This window comes from Alosa sapidissima, chromosome 23, assembly GCF_018492685.1.
Source record: "Alosa sapidissima isolate fAloSap1 chromosome 23, fAloSap1.pri, whole genome shotgun sequence".
NCBI lineage: Eukaryota > Metazoa > Chordata > Actinopteri > Clupeiformes > Clupeidae > Alosa > Alosa sapidissima.
This window is the reverse complement of record NC_055979.1, coordinates 7675410-7694173: the sequence shown is the minus strand read 5'-3', so window position 1 is coordinate 7694173 and position 18764 is coordinate 7675410. Positions and strand designations below refer to the sequence as shown.

The window sequence follows — 18764 nt, the reverse complement described above, 5'->3', positions numbered from 1 at the left end:
CCAAAGATCAAAGATTGATAGATAGGAAGGTAGGTCATGATAGACTTCATACAGATAGACAGACAGACAAAGAGATCAGATGGATTTGACTAATTGATCAAGATTCGTATACTGTTCAATTTAATTGGCAAGGAGCAGACACAATGGTGATAGATGCCACATTAATTTAACGCATACACACCTCTCAAGTTCTTTTGTCAAAATGTACAATTTCACTAAATGTGAGTTTAATTCTTATTTTCTTTGTTGTTATTTTGTGGTCTTCCTTCTATAGGACTACACGTTGACCATGTACTTCCAACAGTACTGGAGGGACAAGAGACTGGCCTACATGGGGATCCCTCTCAACCTGACGCTGGACAACCGCGTGGCTGACCAACTCTGGGTGCCAGACACCTACTTCCTGAACGACAAGAAGTCATTTGTGCATGGGGTGACGGTGAAGAACCGCATGATACGACTTCATCCGGATGGGACAGTGCTCTATGGCCTAAGGTTAGAGCTGTCTTGCAGGGCTTACATAACCAACTGCATAGATATTGTGGTGACTGTCATGAATGGGAAAAAAAGGCTTTGGATGGGTTGGCAGGTGAGAGTTTAAGCTGAACAAATTCTGTTGCACATTATTCTAATTTGAATAGATATGACACATGTGCATTATGGTTAATTTTGGAAACCATGTGTTTCCAACTTTTGCTATTTCTTATCTTTTTTGGGGGGCTTTTTTTAAAAGTCAATAAACATTTAAGTGCAACAGGATATGCATGTGTCTACACTGTCCCAAGACAAGGATGCACAATGTCATTTCATGACAAGTGTGCATGAGAAGTCCATGGAGAGTTAAGCTGCAATTACAGTAGCTAGTGGAGTCAGCACAGACACATATGCACTGTCAAGAGTGCTAGAAATCAAAGACACCCAGCATGGTGGAGGACATTTCTCTTAAAGTGTAGCTCATTGATGCATCTCAGAACCCCCGCCCCCCACCAAGGCATTTAAATGTGTGATCTGACATGCACAAAATGTAAGATTTGAGAAGAGATTGAGCTCAGATGACATACCAGCCTGTAGTGGCAGGCGTTTGATTGTTGCCACTCCAGGAATCCGGCCTGGAATATTTCACTCCGGCCTGGAATATTTCACTGACACGGAGATCAATGTTTGCGAAGACGGGTCGTGCATTTTTAATTGGCGTGGTGATGAATAGTGCATGCGGCCGTCGCGCAAGACGGGCAGTTGGGGGGTGAGGAACGGCTGATCGAGTTGTCAGCTCATGACACGTGTTTGTCAGGGGTATCCTCAGATATGTCATCAGGGTGGAGATATGCCACTTCATAACTCTTTTTTCTCTCAGTCAGCATGTATATGTGCATGTGTCTGTGTGAGAGAGAGAGTTTCTTCCTAAAACTTTCAAAATATATACCCCATTTCGACTCATTGAGCAGTGCAGATCAAATGATTATAATACTGGGAGAGGGGCAAACAGCACCTCTGGCTGCCCAGTTTGTCAAAGCCTGCCATGATGCGAGGGACAGAGTGTAGATCTACTGGATCTCCATCCTATTTATATCCATGCTTGTCTGTTTGTCTGTAAAAGAACAGTCATGCTAATAAAGCCAATTGAATTGAATTGAATTGAGAAAGAGAGAGAGAGAGAGAGAGAGAGAGAGAGAGAGAGAATGTGTACAAGTATGCACAGACTTGATCATGTATGGTTGGGCAAATTTTATCGCCTATACCCCTAGCCATCACAAACTGTAGCATGGATGTAGTCTTATGGTTTCTGACATACACTGTATCACTATCACTACTGTACATCATTTATTTGGGAGTTAATTAATTAAAGAAAATCAAAGTTATGGTGAGGTGCTGAAATGTCTGTCCTTTGTGTGTGTCCACCAGGATCACCACAACGGCAGCGTGTATGATGGACCTGAGGAGGTACCCTCTGGATGAGCAGAACTGCACGCTGGAGATAGAGAGCTGTGAGTAGTGGCCCTTCAACATGGTGCCTGTCCTCTCACTCGCTCTTAACTGCCTCTACTTCTCTCTTTCTTTCTCTCTCTACCTCTCTCTCTTTCTCCCTCATCCTCTCTCTCTCTCTGTCCTCTCACTTGCACTTGCTCTTACTGCCGCTACCTCTCTCTCTACCTATCTCAACCACTGTGGCTCTTTCTCTTTCTCCCTGTCCTCTCACTCACTTTCTTTCTCTCTCTCTACCTCTCTCTCTCTCTGTTCTCTCACTTGCTCTTACTGCCGCTACACCTCTCTCTCTACCTATCTCAATCACTGTGGCTCTTTCTCTTTCTCCCTGTCCTCTCACTCACTTTCTTTCTCTCTCTCTACCTCTCTCTCTCTCTGTTCTCTCACTTGCTCTTACTGCCTCTACCTCTCTCTCTCTGCAATAGTATGCAATAGTACTATGAAAAGAGGAGATGGCAACTTGGACAGATACTTAAGCAAGTTAAGGCACAGAACAGTTCTTCCAACTGAAAAGAAAAGTGGTGTGACTGCTACCAGATATTTGACTGTGCCTGTTTACTTTGGCACACACAGCCACATTTGCATTCAGAAACAAAAAAACAGATACATGTGAATAATTTCCAAAAAGCTAGAAAAGAGAAAGACTGCTCGTCCAGCATGAGGGGTGTCAACGCCAACAGCGGCAGCCAGCAACACCGCTCACGCGGGCCAGAACATCAAGTCCCTGTACACTCTCTAGAAGCGTCGTTGGAGAGGTGTTGCATAACGTGCTCCATAACGTGCTCCAGATTGTAAAGGCATATTATACACATGCCACACACACACCCTGGACCACACTGCACTCCTGTGTAGCCCTGCACTCCTTTATATGGAGGGCTTGAAAGCATGGCTGTGTGACAGTGCCATGGCCAGGTCTTCACGCCTCTCCTCCTCGCACTAAGAATAGTGAATGCCAGGCAGGTGATAGACTGCAGCATGGAAATAGTTCCCATGCTGCCTTCCTCATGTTTATCAGTATGATGAACATATTAGTAAGTCATGCAAATATTAACATATTAGTAGCTAATCCAAATATATGATATTATACATAGTATATGTAGTAGTTAGTCTTTTTTGATTGTAATTTGATTAATTAAATTGTTGGAAATAACCGTGTGTGTGTGTGTGTGTGGGTGTGTGTGTGTGTGTTGTGTAGATGGTTACACCACAGATGACATTGAGTTTTACTGGAAAGGAGGAGACAACGCTGTGACCGGAGTTCAACGTATCGAGCTGCCTCAGTTCTCTATAGTGGACTACAAGCTGGTCTCTAGGAATGTTGTCTTTTCCACAGGTAAGGACACTCCTCTTTACGTAACATTACCTCTGTCCCATGACAGATTACTTCTGTCCCATGAATTTACACAAGACAGTATTGATGTCCCAAACGTGACATACAAGAGCATGAGGTTATGATGAAGTAATTAACATCAATGTGTCTGTCAAGATGAAAAAAGTATGAAGTGGTAAAAAATATTTGTAATTTTAAATGTTCAGGATTCTGCTTTGCTAATTGAACAAAAGCATTGAGAAGGAGAGGGGCACCGGTGCAGCTCAGATGTGTAGTCACATCTTCATCAGAATCCCAACTTGACTGATGAAGATGTGACTACACATCGAAACGTTCATGATTCGTCAATGATGTTTTGCACCTTTAAGTAAATAAAAAATTAAGAAGACATCTGAGCTGCATCGGCGTCCCTCTCCTTCTCTTAACATTATCTGTCCTGGCCTGGTTGCACCGGATTGTCGCTAAATGGCAGAAGCGCGGAGAACCTTCCTTTGTCTACTTGAACAAAAGCATTACCTTCTGTATGAGCTCTCAATACAATGTTAACATTGCTAAAGAATTATAGGGGAACCCTGACATAATTCATAACCATTAGCATTAGACCAGTCATGCGCTCACCTTACAACATAACAGCTCCTGCACTGTGCTGTATGTTTTCAATCTTTGCATGAAAAACAGCTCTCACTTCAAATGATAGAAATGTTTTGTAGTTTAAATAGTGGTGTGACTGCACCGTCGTAGGACTTTGTGGACTGTTAACAGCCTTAACATCCCTCATAGAACCTATTGAACCTCCAAAGGACTCATTGGTAGTTGCCTTCTGCAATCTCTCAGATGAAGTTCTGAAAGAGTCCCTCATTGCAGACTTGAAATCAAATCAGACAGACTGCAAATTTATTAATGATGCAAACTGCTAATTTTCCCATATTAATCCTACAATGTCTGAACTCCAGTCTAGGATAAATAAATGTATACTAGTATGTGCAGTGTCATTTCAACAACACAGGTAACTTATTTACCTGTATATTCACAAATATAACATTGTTATTTCACAAAGATGAGTTTTGGTCTTGCTACTTCAGACTTACTTAATACAAACTTAATACTATTTTGGCAGCTGATTGGCGCATTTAATTTGCCAATCAGCAAAAAAAAAAAAAGAAAAAGATGTCCTACTTTTTTCTTGGCCCACACACCTTTGAATGTTTTTGTTTTGATTTTGTTACGTATTACATCAACAACATCGCTCTCTTGTTCTGTTGGTTTAGGCCGTTGAAATAGCACATGCAAATTGGTGATGAGGTGGTGTCCCAGATTTTCTGTTTCTGAAGAGATGAGTGCTGTTGTTCATATTCATTTTTTAGAGACATACTGAACGTACAAGCAGCAATGCAGGGCAAAATTGCAATATGAATAGATATGTTTATTTCACTGCCTACAAGACTTTATTTTGAAGTCCAGAATCCAGAGTCCAGAATTGTTAAAAGCAATTTAGTACATATCCGTCATGTGAAAGAAACACATTTTACATTTTTGAAAACTTTCCCCATATACATGTAATATGTATTATCATGAGAGACCTCTTGATAGAATAATTAAAACTCGCATAAAATCAGTCTAACTGGGCCATCTTTTCAAGCATGACTATATTCCAAAAGGATGGATGCTCTGACGTCAGTGAGCACATGCACAGTAGCCTCTATCACTGCCAGAGAGGACGGAAAATCTTGTATTTTCAGCACAAGAAAATAGGGAACAGAAATGCATTGTTAACCGTTTCCCCCTCAGCCCAGACCAGTATTCCGAGCTGTTTCTCTCTCCCCCCACCAGGCCAACATATCTCGCTCTCCTTCTATCCTGAGGTTGTTTTCCATGGCTGTGGGGTGCTTGACCGTGTTTACAAAAGTGATAACAGCCATTAACTTTTCCTGTCCAGCAACCCCCCCCTCCATACCCCCCCCCCCCCCCCCCCCCACACACACACACCCTATCACACACACACACACACACGCTCCCTCCCCCCTCTTCCCATGGCTCCCATGAGGACAGTGGAGCACTTCAAAGCCAGATTCAAAGAGCGTCTAATTAGCAGGTTTGCACCATGTGCTGCCTGCTCGGAGAATCACAAGAGAAACGGGTTATGGATGGCAGCATGGCAATTACCCCCCACCTCCAATTTGATTTGGATTGGATTTTTTTCTGGGTTTTTTTTGGTGGTGGTGGTGCTGTGGTATGAGATGGAGTATGGGTGGGGGGTTTAGGGTGGGGGCATGGTTTGTTATATAAAAACGAGGAACTTTCAATATAGGACATCATATTTTCATGAGCCGTAGGACCCATGGCATAAATTATTCTCTTCTATGCGCTCACAGAAAACATTGCAGTAATGACACACCAACCCTCCTTCTTCCTCATGTACACCCCCCCCCCCCCCCCACACACACACACACATTCACACTCTCTATTTCACTCACTCTGTTTTTGTGTCTCGTGTCTCTCAACATTTCCTCTCTTCCCATGTCTTACCCAGCTGTGTTTCTCCTCTGTTTATCTCTCTGCCACTTTCCCTCTCCCCGGCCCTACCTCTTTCTCTCTTCCTCTCTCCATCACTCTCTCTTTCTCTCTGACTCTCTCCATCACTCTTTCTCTCTTTTTATCCATTGCTCTCTCCACATCTCCCTCTCTCCTCACTCTCTCACCCTCATTCTCTCTCTCTCCCTTCCCTTATTTCTTCACTCAGTTCCTCTCACTCTCTCTCTCTCTCTCTCTCTTCTGCTACATCTCTCTCTTTTTTCCCCTCAAGTGGTAATGAGAGCTGCTAGTTAGTATTCATTGCCACTCATCCCACATGAAATGTCACCATCGCCCGCCACTCTCATGTCAGTTCAGTGACACACTGCATGAGAGACTCACACACACAGACATTTGCACACACATACACATAGACACAGATGCACACACACACACACAAACACATACACACACACACACACACACACACACACATACATACATACACTCTCTCAAACACACATACACACACACACAGACCTACTTACACTCACACAGACTCACACACATACATACAGACATACATTACACATGCCTCCCCCTCACCAATGGAATGGCATCTCGATGTCAAGTTCCAGCGAAACCGATTGGTCGTGGTGAAGGCAACCAGCATGCCCACAGTTGGAGCGCCCGCCCCCCCCCCACACATCCACCTCTCTCCTGCCCACTCCAGTGGCTTTCCGAGGTCCTCAAGCAATAGGGAATATGTAAGCGAGTCCCCCACGCACTCGCCTGCAAGACGGTGGCATTGAGCAGGGAAATGAGAAAAGGTGTATTGAATCCCAATTTGAAACACTCCTCACTCAGTCAGCCTTGAAATGGGTTTGAACACTTTATCTGCTTAGAGTGGCACACTGACTTGTAGGCTGGTAGGCTAACCCAGCCTGTGAAAGCCAGCGTCAACAGCAACACCACTTTGTGCACGGCAAAGTATGAAATCGCTACGAAATGTGGTCCTGGGGATGCTTGTTACCATAGTGATAAATCCAACCTATGCTGCCTTTGCCATAGCAACTAAAACAAAACATGAGGTCTCCTTGCATGCACCTTATGTGAGTGTTTTGTTTTTCATTCTGTCTTGTTCTGTATCCCAGGTGCCTACCCACGTCTATCTCTGAGTTTTAAACTCAAACGAAATATCGGATACTTCATCCTGCAGACGTACATGCCCTCGATTCTCATCACCATCCTCTCCTGGGTGTCCTTCTGGATCAACTATGACGCTTCAGCTGCACGAGTAGCATTGGGTAGGTAAACCAGTGTCACCACATCCCCAAAGGCAGCTGCAAGACAGCCCAAAGCCCTGAGCAAGCCAGATCATTATATTTCAGCTAGGGCTTTCTTGGGTATTTTTAGGCACAGCTCCTGAGGGGAAATTGAAATATGCACTGTAGTATTTGAACTGAATGGAACTGAGTTGAAGTGAAATGAATTGTACTGATCTCCATTGAGTTGTGTTAAAGACAGCCGATTAAAAACCAGAGCAGTGACCCATATAGCGTAGCATATATTGTACAGTCCCTCTAGCATGGAACTACCACACACACACACACACACACACACACACACACACACACACACACACAAAGACTGGCTCTGTCATAGTCTAGGGAGAACACTCTCATCACTGCTCCTTGCGGTCTCTCCAACACCAGCACTTTCTGCAGCTGATGTGGAGAGGGCATATTCCAGCAGGGCTATTGGCTGAGGGCCTGGTGTAGAAGTAGCTCCATCAGGGGCAGACGATGGCAGTTGCAGAGCAGGATAATGAGAAATACAGGCCTCACTCCACTCTGCGTGTGTCTGTGTGTGTGTGTGTTTGTATGTGTGTGGGTGTGTGTACATGATGATCAGTGCCGGCCATCAGCCATAAACAACAGACCGATGGGCCAAAGTCTGTCTTCTCCTCCTCTCTTCTGTTTTGGGGGAATTAGAAGCTTGGGAGATTCTGTCTCGCACGAGGAGATTCTGTCTCGCACGTTTGAGCTTGATGCCTCGGACACAATGGACAGTTCATACAATAGCACGACTTTATGATGTTTTGTAAATGGCAATTTCAAGAAGAGCCTGTGAAAACAGACACTAGCGGGGTCTACCCCCAGGGAAGCCCTTAGGTGACAGCAGAAAGTAAAAGTGTGGGGGGGGGGGGGACTACTCCTCCTCTGGCAAAAGGCTCATGGCTATATGATGGAGACAGAGGGGAAAGGCTTGAGATTAACACACTCACTCAAACAAGCAGAGAGAAAAAGAGACAGACAGAAAGACAAACCAATACATGAAGACAGATGAAGAGGATGAAGAGGATGTCCCCATTACATAAATGTGTGTGTGAAAGAGACAGATAGAGTAAGAAACAAAGAGAGCAGAAACACCCTGATGTAGATGATGTGCAAAGGTTAGCAGCTGACCAGAGGGAGGCTTGTGTAGGTCACTCAGCGCCACTTCCTTTGCCCACACCAGTAGGTCCAGGAGCCAGAACAGTGGCAAAGCAAAGGGCAGCCTCCACTGATTAGCTCAGGTTTGAGATGTGTTAGCTGTGCATGCATGCCTGCGAGCATTTATGTATTAACGTGTGTGTGTGTGTGTGTGTGAGAGAGAGAGAGAGACAGAATTTCTCTGCCTGTGCATGCATTTCTATTGTGAATATTTTGTGAGTAGTCAGCTTTTTGTGTCAACGAGTGTGGTCTACCTACCCTTGTATATGTGTGGTCTTTGTCTCAGTATCTGTGTGTGTGTGTGTGTGTGTGTGTGTGTGTGTGCATTCTCTGAGCATTATGTATACCCTAATGATGTATGGGCCAGTCAGGTTGGGGCTTTCCTCCTGAGAGTAATGCCTCTGAAACAGGAGCTCTTCGTCCAACTCTGCACTATTCACTCCACCTAAGCAGGAAGTTCTTTAGCACGCCCCCCCCCCCCCCACACACACACACACACACACACACATACATACACACACACACACACACTCACACACACTTACCTCCTTGTGATGGATGAAGTACTTTTAGTCATTACCAAGCTGCAGGTAAGAGCTATAATCAAGAGGCCAATGCAACCGTTTGGAGACAAATTTGATTTAAAAGCCAGGCTCGTGTGTGGTGACGCCAGGCTATTGCACCTGCACATGCAGGGGGGCCATTTTCCTTTCATTTACAGTCAACTGGAATGTACCAGGTACCAATGTGGCCAGGACACACGTGCAGATGCAGGTGTCATGAGAATGCATTGTACAGGAATGTAAGTGATGGGATGATGAGGGAATGGAGCAGTGGGGAGAAATATAAACCTTTTAGTCTTTTTGTCTGTTTTGATATCTGCAAACCTTGTAAAGAAGGGATATGATTCTTAGTGCCACAGATTTATAATGGTTGCATTGAAATGGTAAAGACTTCAGGAACAGTTCAAAGCTTTTCTGCTGTTCACTGTGTCACACAGGAATCAATTCCAAGCCAGACTGTCTTTTCTGCCCACATCCACCCACGCACCCCACACAAATGCACACCCTACGCTCACACACACACACACACATACAAGCACACATTCCCACACACACGCACACACACACACACACACACACACACACACACACACACACACACACACACACACACACAGATACACATACACACATACACACACACACGCTTCACTAGCTTTATGTAAGCAGCCAGAGATTTCTGGGCCTGGGCTTCAGTGGTACAGCAATGGTGGCTGCCATTTGTCAATGCTCAAGGCTGAGATTTTTTTAACCCTTTAAATGGATTTGGCCAGTATATTTTCACCCCCCGTCCTACTCACTAATATGATTATGCAGAGAAATGCTCACCACCGCACGTCAAAGATAGCCGGATTGGGCTTTTTGAAATGTGAGAAGGTGACCATATGGTGCGTTCTATTTCGGTACAGCATTCACATATCTCCACACATCAACCACACGTAAGAGCAAAACAGAGACACACAAAACACGCACACACACACACACACACACACACACACACACACACACACACACACACACACACACACACACACATTTGCAACTTCTTCCGAGCCTAAGGATGAATGGCATGTAACAGAGACTGGGTGTGATGCAGTCTTTCTAACCCACACTCCTGGACTTGAGTTCATCAGATACAGGCTATTCAAACTGATTGGATACAAGCCCATCACATACCACGCTCTTATCTTATTTTCAGAGAACAAGAGCTGTATTGATTGGACCATTAAAAGCTGCTTACCTCTGGACAGAGTGCTTCACACAAACTGGCGATGGCACATGGATCATTGCTTATTAACAGGAAATACCCTGCAGTGGTGCCGTCACACAAGGAAGTCTGGAATTTTCCGGAAGGTTGCAGGAGAGAGAGAACAAAAAAAAAAATCACTGAGGGACATTTTGTGAGTCGAACACATAAAAATGCCTTGCAATGTGTTTCACAGTCGTGTTTTCAATCAGTTTTTTAGGGCATTGGCAACGGGAACTAAAACACAAATCAGACAGGGTGCTGTTTTGTTCGGTACTTGAGAAATCAGGCCATTGTTTTTCTTTTCCATGCTGCATAGTCAGCTCATCAAGGGAGTGATAGACTCACCCACTTTTGGTTGGTGTGGGGGGCGGGGGTGTACCTTGGAGATTTAGGATTCAGCGTTCTTCTTTAATTTCTTGTTTTTCCACACTTCCAAAGTTAGTCTGACAATACAAGCAAGTAGTACAGCTGAGCAATGCAGACGTCCCATCGGCTTATATCCTGTGGTCGGTTTGAGAGAACGAGAGAGAGAGAGTGAGAGAGAGAGAGAAGGGGGAGATACAAAGATCTGAAGAGGAGAGTTGAAATCAGTGGAGGTTGTCATGGTAAAAAAGTTTTTATTTCCTGAGAGTCAGCCGTCCTAATGAAAAACGTGTGTGTGCGCGCATGTGTGTGTGTGTGTGTGTGTGTGTGTGTGGACTGGACCAGAGGGCACTTTGATTAAACCACTGGGACGTGGACGGTTCATGGCGGAGGGCAGAGTTATAGAAGCACAGCGGGACACCAATAAAAACAAGGCCGCTGTGGAGAATGACCCAGAGGAACCAGAGTGGGCATGGAAGCTGTGGGATAGATATGGTGCACCCAAATGCACAGAGAGAACAAAAATGTGTGTGTGTGTGTCTGTGATTTTAAGTGATCACGTATCACACACACCCACATACACACTTGCCAGAAATGACGTCCATGTAATCCCACACACAGGCACACACAGGCACACACAATAACATAAAACTCCACCTTCCCCACAGCTCTGCAGCAAATGAATTTAAGAGTGAAATGTTTCATTCCAGCACCAATTCCAGTTTTATTGGCGACACTAAACGCTGATGGGTACTTTTTACTTCTTGTCCGTAAAAAACCCCAACCATACCTTTCAATGTCACAGTCATGCTAGCATGTTTGTAAGTGCAGGTAGGGAATGCAAGTGCACAGTGATGCTCAGTTTCCTTTGGTTCGGTTCGTTTGCTGTTTTTTTTTCTGTCCTCGGGATATGACAGGCAAAAGATATGAGAACATGAGCATTTCAAAGCCCTTCTTTGCTAATGTCAACCACGGCTGAGAGCAAAACGTACAGCAATATTCAAATGAGGTATTTTAGACCAGTAACCAGAGGCAGAATGGTGGCTTCTGTTTTAAATTCAAATGAGACCGGTTTCCCCTCTCTTCCTGCCTACGTTTGCTCACAACCTGACAAGTTGACCTGTGCAATGAGCTCTAACACTGATGAAACATTACGTAAAGGGGGGAGGGCTTCTCCTTTGTGATTTAGCAAAGAAAAACAGAGGAGAGAGAAAGAGTGAGAGTGGGTGAGAGAGAGAGAGAGAGAGAAGGGGAAAAATCTAGAACATATTTGCAGGATGTAGTCATTGCCTCCTAACCAAGAGTCACTGACCTATAGTGGTGATATTTACTCCACGTGAAATAAAGAAATAAGAGAATAATGCTTAGCCCTCTCCATCACACCATATGGTGACTATAATGTCACGGTGTCACAGGAAAACAATGTGACTTTTACACAACCTGCGCGCTCAGGGGTCATTTGTATGGTGTAGTTATCGGCCGCTTAGTTGATTGAGTTCACAAGCACAACCACGAGGGAGTCAGAAGGTGGCCTCTACGCAACCTCTGAACTGACCTCTGAAGTAATGACTTCTGCAGGAAATAATATCAGATTTTGGTGTATGTCTCAATCAAGGCCAGACCCAAAGGAAATGAGACAAATCATTCATTGTAACTGTACAATGACACATGATGCAGTGTACAGATTAAAGTGTGACATTAAGTGTGATGTGAGACACAATTTATTGATTTACTTTTTTTTTGGATTGGGTTTTCTGTAACAACTACTACCAACATTGCTGTGTGGCAATAAAGTGTATCTATCTACAGTATCTGTCTATCTAAGCATGGTAACTTAGAATAGAGTATAAGAGGTATCTTTATGGTCTTGTCCATGTTTTACTTAGTCTTGCCCTTCTCAGTTTTATGTTTGACTATGTGAGACATTCAAACACAGAAGGTGAAACTGTAAAATTGATTAGCCAGCTCAACTCAACCCAGTGAAGTCATTTTGTGGCTTTGACAGAGCTAAGTTGTACATAGCGCCTTATTACACGTTTATTACACATACACACATACTTTTATAACTTAACTCAAAGCAACAACAAGTTTAGTTGAGTCAGCAAATGTTTTTTTAGAGTTAAGTTGGTTGATGATAACCAAGGCTGCATTGAGTCAGTTTAATTCCAAAAGTACTTGTCCTAGCTGACCCCTATGCTGTCCACTCTCCCCACACAGGGATTACGACTGTGCTCACCATGACTACCATCAACACCCATCTGCGAGAGACGCTCCCAAAGATCCCCTACGTCAAGGCCATCGATATGTACCTGATGGGCTGCTTCGTCTTCGTCTTCCTTGCCCTGCTGGAGTACGCCTTCGTCAACTACATCTTCTTCGGCCGCGGGCCTCAGATGCAGAAGAGGATGGCGGAGAAGGCGGAGAAGGCCAACAACGAGCGCGCCAAAATTGAGGCCAACAGGGTGAGGCCATTGAGCTTGTTGTCATGACATCTGGTGCATCCTAACTTCTATACATTTGTAGCATTTCCTATGAGAACAAGAATAAAAATAGAAAACTTTATTTATCCCGAAGAATATTTGACTGTCAAAACAGCACTGTCCTGTGGATGAAAGTAAACACATGAAAGTAAAAGAAGTTAAAAAGATAAAAAAACATGTACCTACCTGAACAATATTGTAGCATATTAGATACATATTAGTTATTTTTTGTCAAAACTTGATAAATAATAATAATCTGTTAGCCTTTCTTTTACCCTAGACTACTACTTTGTTTTGCTACAGACACTAGTCAGCAATATTGTTAAACATTTTTGTTAGAAATACATGGGTCAATGCTTCCATGGGTTATCAGTGATTTCCAGTCCTCATGGAGTGGATGTAAATGAGTTTTGGGTAAGGAAGATCTTTTTGTTTGTCTTGGCTCAGTCTGGTGCAGAGGGTGGTAAAACAGGCAAACACTCCAATCAGGTGCAAGGGAAACGGATGACGCGAGCGGTGAGTGGGGGTGTCCGTGGCCTTCTCGCCGCCGCCAAGCAGTCCTTTTGCCCGTCCAGTCGCCTACTCACCATTTTGTTTTCTGTGTGCCAAAGACCAAACAGTGCCTTCTTCTAAATCATATGAGCCTGCAAACCTGCTGCATTAACGCAGGAATCTTTCATTGCCTTGCTATTTCTTGGTCCATTGCTCATGATGTGCATGGCTTAGTTTTTGCCTCATGTGTGTCCTTTATGTGTTAAGAAATGCATGACTAGATCTATACAAACCGTGTTGAGAAACATCATCTTTGTCCTAAATAACAATTGTGCAATCATATGTGATCACGTTTTTTTGTGTCTTCATCAAACAACCTAATTACTTTGCATGCTGTGAAGCGTTCTTGTTTGTAAGGCCATCCCATAATGCTTATCTCATCACTCCTTGCCAGGTTGAATCCCATGGCAACATCTTGCTTACCACCCTGGAGATCCACAACGAGGTGGCGGGCAATGAGGTTACCACGAGTCTGGCGGACAAGCGGAACTCGGTCACGTTCGAGACGTCGGGAATCCAGTACCGGAAGCAGAGCGTGGCAGGGCGGGAGCACCGTGCGCCGGCCAAACGTGGCCGCCTCCGACGCCGCTCCTCGCAGCTCAAGATCAAAATCCCCGACCTGACGGACGTGAACACCATCGACCGATGGTCGCGCATGATATTCCCCGGCGCTTTCTCCCTCTTCAATCTCATTTATTGGCTTTATTATGTCAATTAGAGGAAGGCGAGGGGGTGAAAGATTGACTTATTGTTTTCTGTTGTTTTTGAGATTTTGTTTGAATCATTTGTTGTTGTTTTTTTTTTTTTTACTTTGCATTTTTTTGCAATTGAATTGGACTTTTCTTGCTGAACATGGACAAGGTTGTTGGTCCACTCTGAGAACATTTTTCTACATGCAGGAGTTGACAATTGGAGGACTGTTGACACCAGGATTTCACAAAACCAGATGGGCATATATTTAAGCCAAGTTTGTGTTTTTTTTCCCCCATAAATGTTTCCGTTCTACCAATTCTAAGTGGAGGAATGAAAGAATATATTCAGGTTCTTTTTTGGAGGGTAAAGTAAAAAACAAAGTGATTGCCCATGAGCAATGTAATGTAAGAATGCAATATACTGTATCTCAGTGAAAGTCTCACAAACACCAACGTAATGACACCAGTTTTTAAAATTGTGTGTTTGTGAATGTACGGGTGTGTGTGTGTGTTAAAGTGTGAATATGTGTGTGTGTGTGTGTGTGCGTGTGTTTGTGTGTGTGTGCACAGGCACGTGTGTGTGTGTGTGTGTGAGTGGATCCATGTGGTATTGCCCTTTCTCGTTTGTCCATCAACACTTCAAAACCATATAGTAATATCTCATGTTGTTTTTTGCCTTTGGTGTGCATGAGTTTTTAAAGTGCAAATATCGGCCACTGTACTGTTTGGTGGCACTGTATAGGCAGTCTTTTATTCTTTGATATGCATTCATGAAACTGATGATGCAAGTGAATGCAATTTTATGAGTATGTGTGCAAACTCTGAGGGGAGACTGTGAATGAGTATATTTTATGTTTTCAAAGATTTTTTCCTGGAATGTAATGGAAGTGTTATTGCAATTAATATAACCATTACAATTATAGATTTGTAAAGGACACAAAATCATGTGTTATTGTGTGATAAAATATGTATGGCTGATTGACCTCTGTAATGACATCTCAGGACCTGGATAATTGTGTATTGATGTATATTTGATGTCCTTTCCGTCATTAAAAGCCGGATCCATTGATGTTTGTACACAATTTTGTGGCCGCATGAAATGTGTTTGTTGTACAAGCAATGGAAATACTGAGAAAACTGCCACTCTCCAAAAGTAATACTGTGTTCCTTTCCTATTGTATGCATGTAAGTCTCATCAGTCTATCTAATGGTAATCCTCAGGCATTTACATTGCAAGGAGCCGCTGTAATGTTCTCCAAGCTTCTCATGAAACATGCACTGTATTCATAAATTATACTTCCCATGCATCATACAGGACAAGTACCCATAATCTTTTGCCAAATGTATGACTATTTATGTGTATGCTACAGCAGAGAGAAATATTTGAAGTGTCTGAATGAGATGCTTAGTTTCAGTATTCAAAAAAAGAGTCAGTGCTAATGAAGAATTCATGACGATCTTAATTATCTTATTTATTTATTTTCGCTTATGAAATGGGCTGCACAGAGGGCCCAATCTGTGTGAGGAAAATGAGCACAGCTCACCTATGGAGGACAGGGAGTCCTAATTACAACAACTGAAATGCAAATATCCGGCAGAGCATTTTTCTAATGGTCCAGGCAAGTTGCGAGCAGAGTTGTCACACCAAACAGGTCGCCCGCCCATTCACATTCTCTTGCAAAAACAATAAGAAAAGGAACCAAAACATGACCTGGGGAACCAATACACTGTATGCCTTTTTCTCTTGTGTCATGTAGCCGTCACTACCACTAACAACTGGAATAAAGTCATAGACAGATGAGTCAAATCAGCATCTTTGTTCAGATATATGAGAATCTGGTTTTGTGGTTAGATTTTGGGACACATTCAGTGTGTAAAGGGGCATGTCAACGGACTGTTGCCCCTGGAGTCAGGGTGAAAAGAGTACTTGCCCTGCTAAAATTGCCTCCTATATTAATACACACGATGCTAATACCAGACCTTTGGCATGCTTGGCCTGAGCTATGGCTTCTGCTTCCCATGGCCAGCTTTAAAACCTGCCTCTGACTCCGGGAGCAGATGGTGGTTGGGCAACCTTGCTTCCAGATACCACTGAGAATGCAGTGGAAGGTGGCATGAGCCCTGTGAGGCATAATACGGGAATACATCAGGTTCCAATACATGAGAAAAAACAGTGACAAAGTTTGAGTAGAAGGGTATTTAAAAATATGGCCAATACGCATGTTGAAACTGTGTATGGCATGATGTTAAAATAAACTAGGGGCATATAGTATTATTACAGTATTACTGGTTATTATCTGATAATGAGAATATGTCACTGTCTACTTGTTTCACATCCAACTTTTTTTCACATATTTATGCATTAAAACATTTTTTTTATTAAACAGCTCCTTATCGTTAAAACTAGACAATCAACATAATGATATGACTTTAGGGTAAAATGTTGTTTTTGTTTTCCCCATCCTGCATTAAGAGGCAATTTGCTAAAAATGTACTTGTATATTAATTAACTTATTTACTTGAAAAGCCAGCAATAATGCCTCTGATGTAAGCGTGTCAGCTATCTAACATCAGTAGTGTGATAAAAGGTATTATGGGCATTACCCTGGTAGGTGGTAGGTGTGTATGACAAATATCTAATGCTGTCACACTATAACTTTGCTTGTTACAGCATGTTGGTGAGGAAATATAGCCTGCATGTAATAATAACAAAGCCATTGACAAAACAAGTGTCAGTACATTCCTTATATTCATTTCAACATACCTTTCATCAACGGCATTTAAACCTAAGAATGTGGATGAGATGATTATTCTGTGTTGCAATCATCACTTGAGTATGTGTGTAATAGTTTATTTTTAGATGGACTGGACATAGCTTGGTCCCATGCATTTTATACTATCATGCATCACTTCAAGTGCATTCATGATTGCTTGCTTCTAATTTTTGTATGGCCTTGGCCAAATCTGAATTGTTCAATGTTCTGCCACAAGTGTAGATAAAAGCTGTCTTTGTGTCTGTTTTGTAATTTTCCTATTTGTATTGTCTGTGTGCAGCAAACAAAGTAATTCCATCAATGCTTTTAAGTTTGGCTACCATTGTCCATCCAGCCCCTTCACTTTTGTAACAATATATAAATTATGTGCAAATAAAGATTATTAACCTATTGAGAAATGGCAGACGTTGTACATGTTCATTCAAAGGAATAACATGATGACATATAGGCACTCATGATCTTACACTATTCAACAATATTATTGCACAAATGTTTTGTTCTTTGTGAGCACTAAGGGACTACCCAAAGTGTGTCTATAGGTACAAATTAGCAGAGGTGGCTAACGGCTAATGGCAATGTTGGTCTATCTAAAAAGTCATTCCAAGTTGTTGTCAGTTGCCAATTGATTACCAGCACTATTGTACTATTTGTGCAAATTTGACAATGGAGGAGATTTCAGAAAAACATGTGTTCTCGTTCATAATCAGAGACATACTGCTGCAAAATGCTGTGAATGTCACATTCATAGTGCAGGGTTTCATTCAACCAGGTTAAGCCCTTAAATCTGACCTTTCTGTGGCATTATGAGTTGAATTATGAGTCATGTTTCCATCCTTAAACAGCTTAAAACAGGGAGAGAATGGCTGGACGTGTTGTGTGCCAACTACATTAAAATACAAACATCTCCACAGACACTGGTGTGCCACAGCAAAGATGATTTAAAGCTGACCAATAAAATAAGCAACATATGCCTTAGTGTTATATCGCCCGTGACCTTTGGGAAACGTCTTCCCATCACAAAGCACAACAGAAATACATGCATCTCCCCAGTGCTCGTATAATATTTACATTACTCCTGAGCAGCTAGTCTTTGCTGATTGGTGATGTGGAAATGGGTTCCCATTCAATGTTCTCTGTCAAAGCGATGAAATTGGTAAAACCCAGCGCTTGATGTTAAACCATGAGAAAATGACATCATTGGGCCCCAGGGGTTTTGGAATGAGGGGGGGGATCCAATTCCAAGACATGAAGCCATCAAGGAGGTGACGGCAGCCATTACTGAAATGTCAGATGGCAGAATTGATGATGATGGGTGGGATTGAGCGCATGGTAACCAGGGGCAGACCTCCGGGAGTCATGTGGAAGTCATACATGTTGGGAAAGGCTTATTAGAACCATCACTCATAATAGCAACCTGCTTGTGTACAGGTGTGTTATTGGTGAACACTTACACATACACGCGCACACACACACACACACAGGTAAGCACAGGTATATATATATATATATATATAGCAGCTAGTCTTTGATGATGTGGGAATGCATACAGTATGTGTATGTATGTATATATATGCATGTGCATGTACATGTCACATGGGAGTAGTTCTTACAAACATAGCAGGATCATTTTAATGTCTGATGCAGCACACAATCAAATACACACATACATACACACACACACGCACACACACACACACACACACACACATTAATTCAGATCACCTTGAAGAACAAAAGAGCAGGCAGTATCAGTATCCGGAAAGGTTCCTAAA

At 42.9% G+C, this 18764-nt stretch overlaps 1 protein-coding gene across 4 annotated transcripts in view; it reads left to right on the top strand.

Annotated features, from left to right (window-relative positions):
- LOC121698119 (gamma-aminobutyric acid receptor subunit beta-3) overlaps nt 1-17366 on the top strand; it is a 41084-nt gene extending 23718 nt beyond the window's left edge. For 2 of the 4 annotated variants that reach the window (XM_042079906.1, XM_042079908.1), the window contains 7 exons: nt 275-495; nt 1903-1985; nt 3179-3316; nt 6979-7131; nt 12712-12956; nt 13422-13490; nt 13921-17366. In XM_042079906.1, the coding sequence (XP_041935840.1) occupies nt 275-495; nt 1903-1985; nt 3179-3316; nt 6979-7131; nt 12712-12956; nt 13422-13490; nt 13921-14244 (1233 nt within the window). In that variant the 3' untranslated portion in view covers nt 14245-17366. The remainder of the gene's footprint in view (nt 1-274; nt 496-1902; nt 1986-3178; nt 3317-6978; nt 7132-12711; nt 12957-13421; nt 13491-13920) is intronic. The other 2 variants (XM_042079907.1, XM_042079909.1) reach the window with 1 other exon arrangement.
- Nucleotides 17367-18764: the final 1398 nt, after the last annotated feature.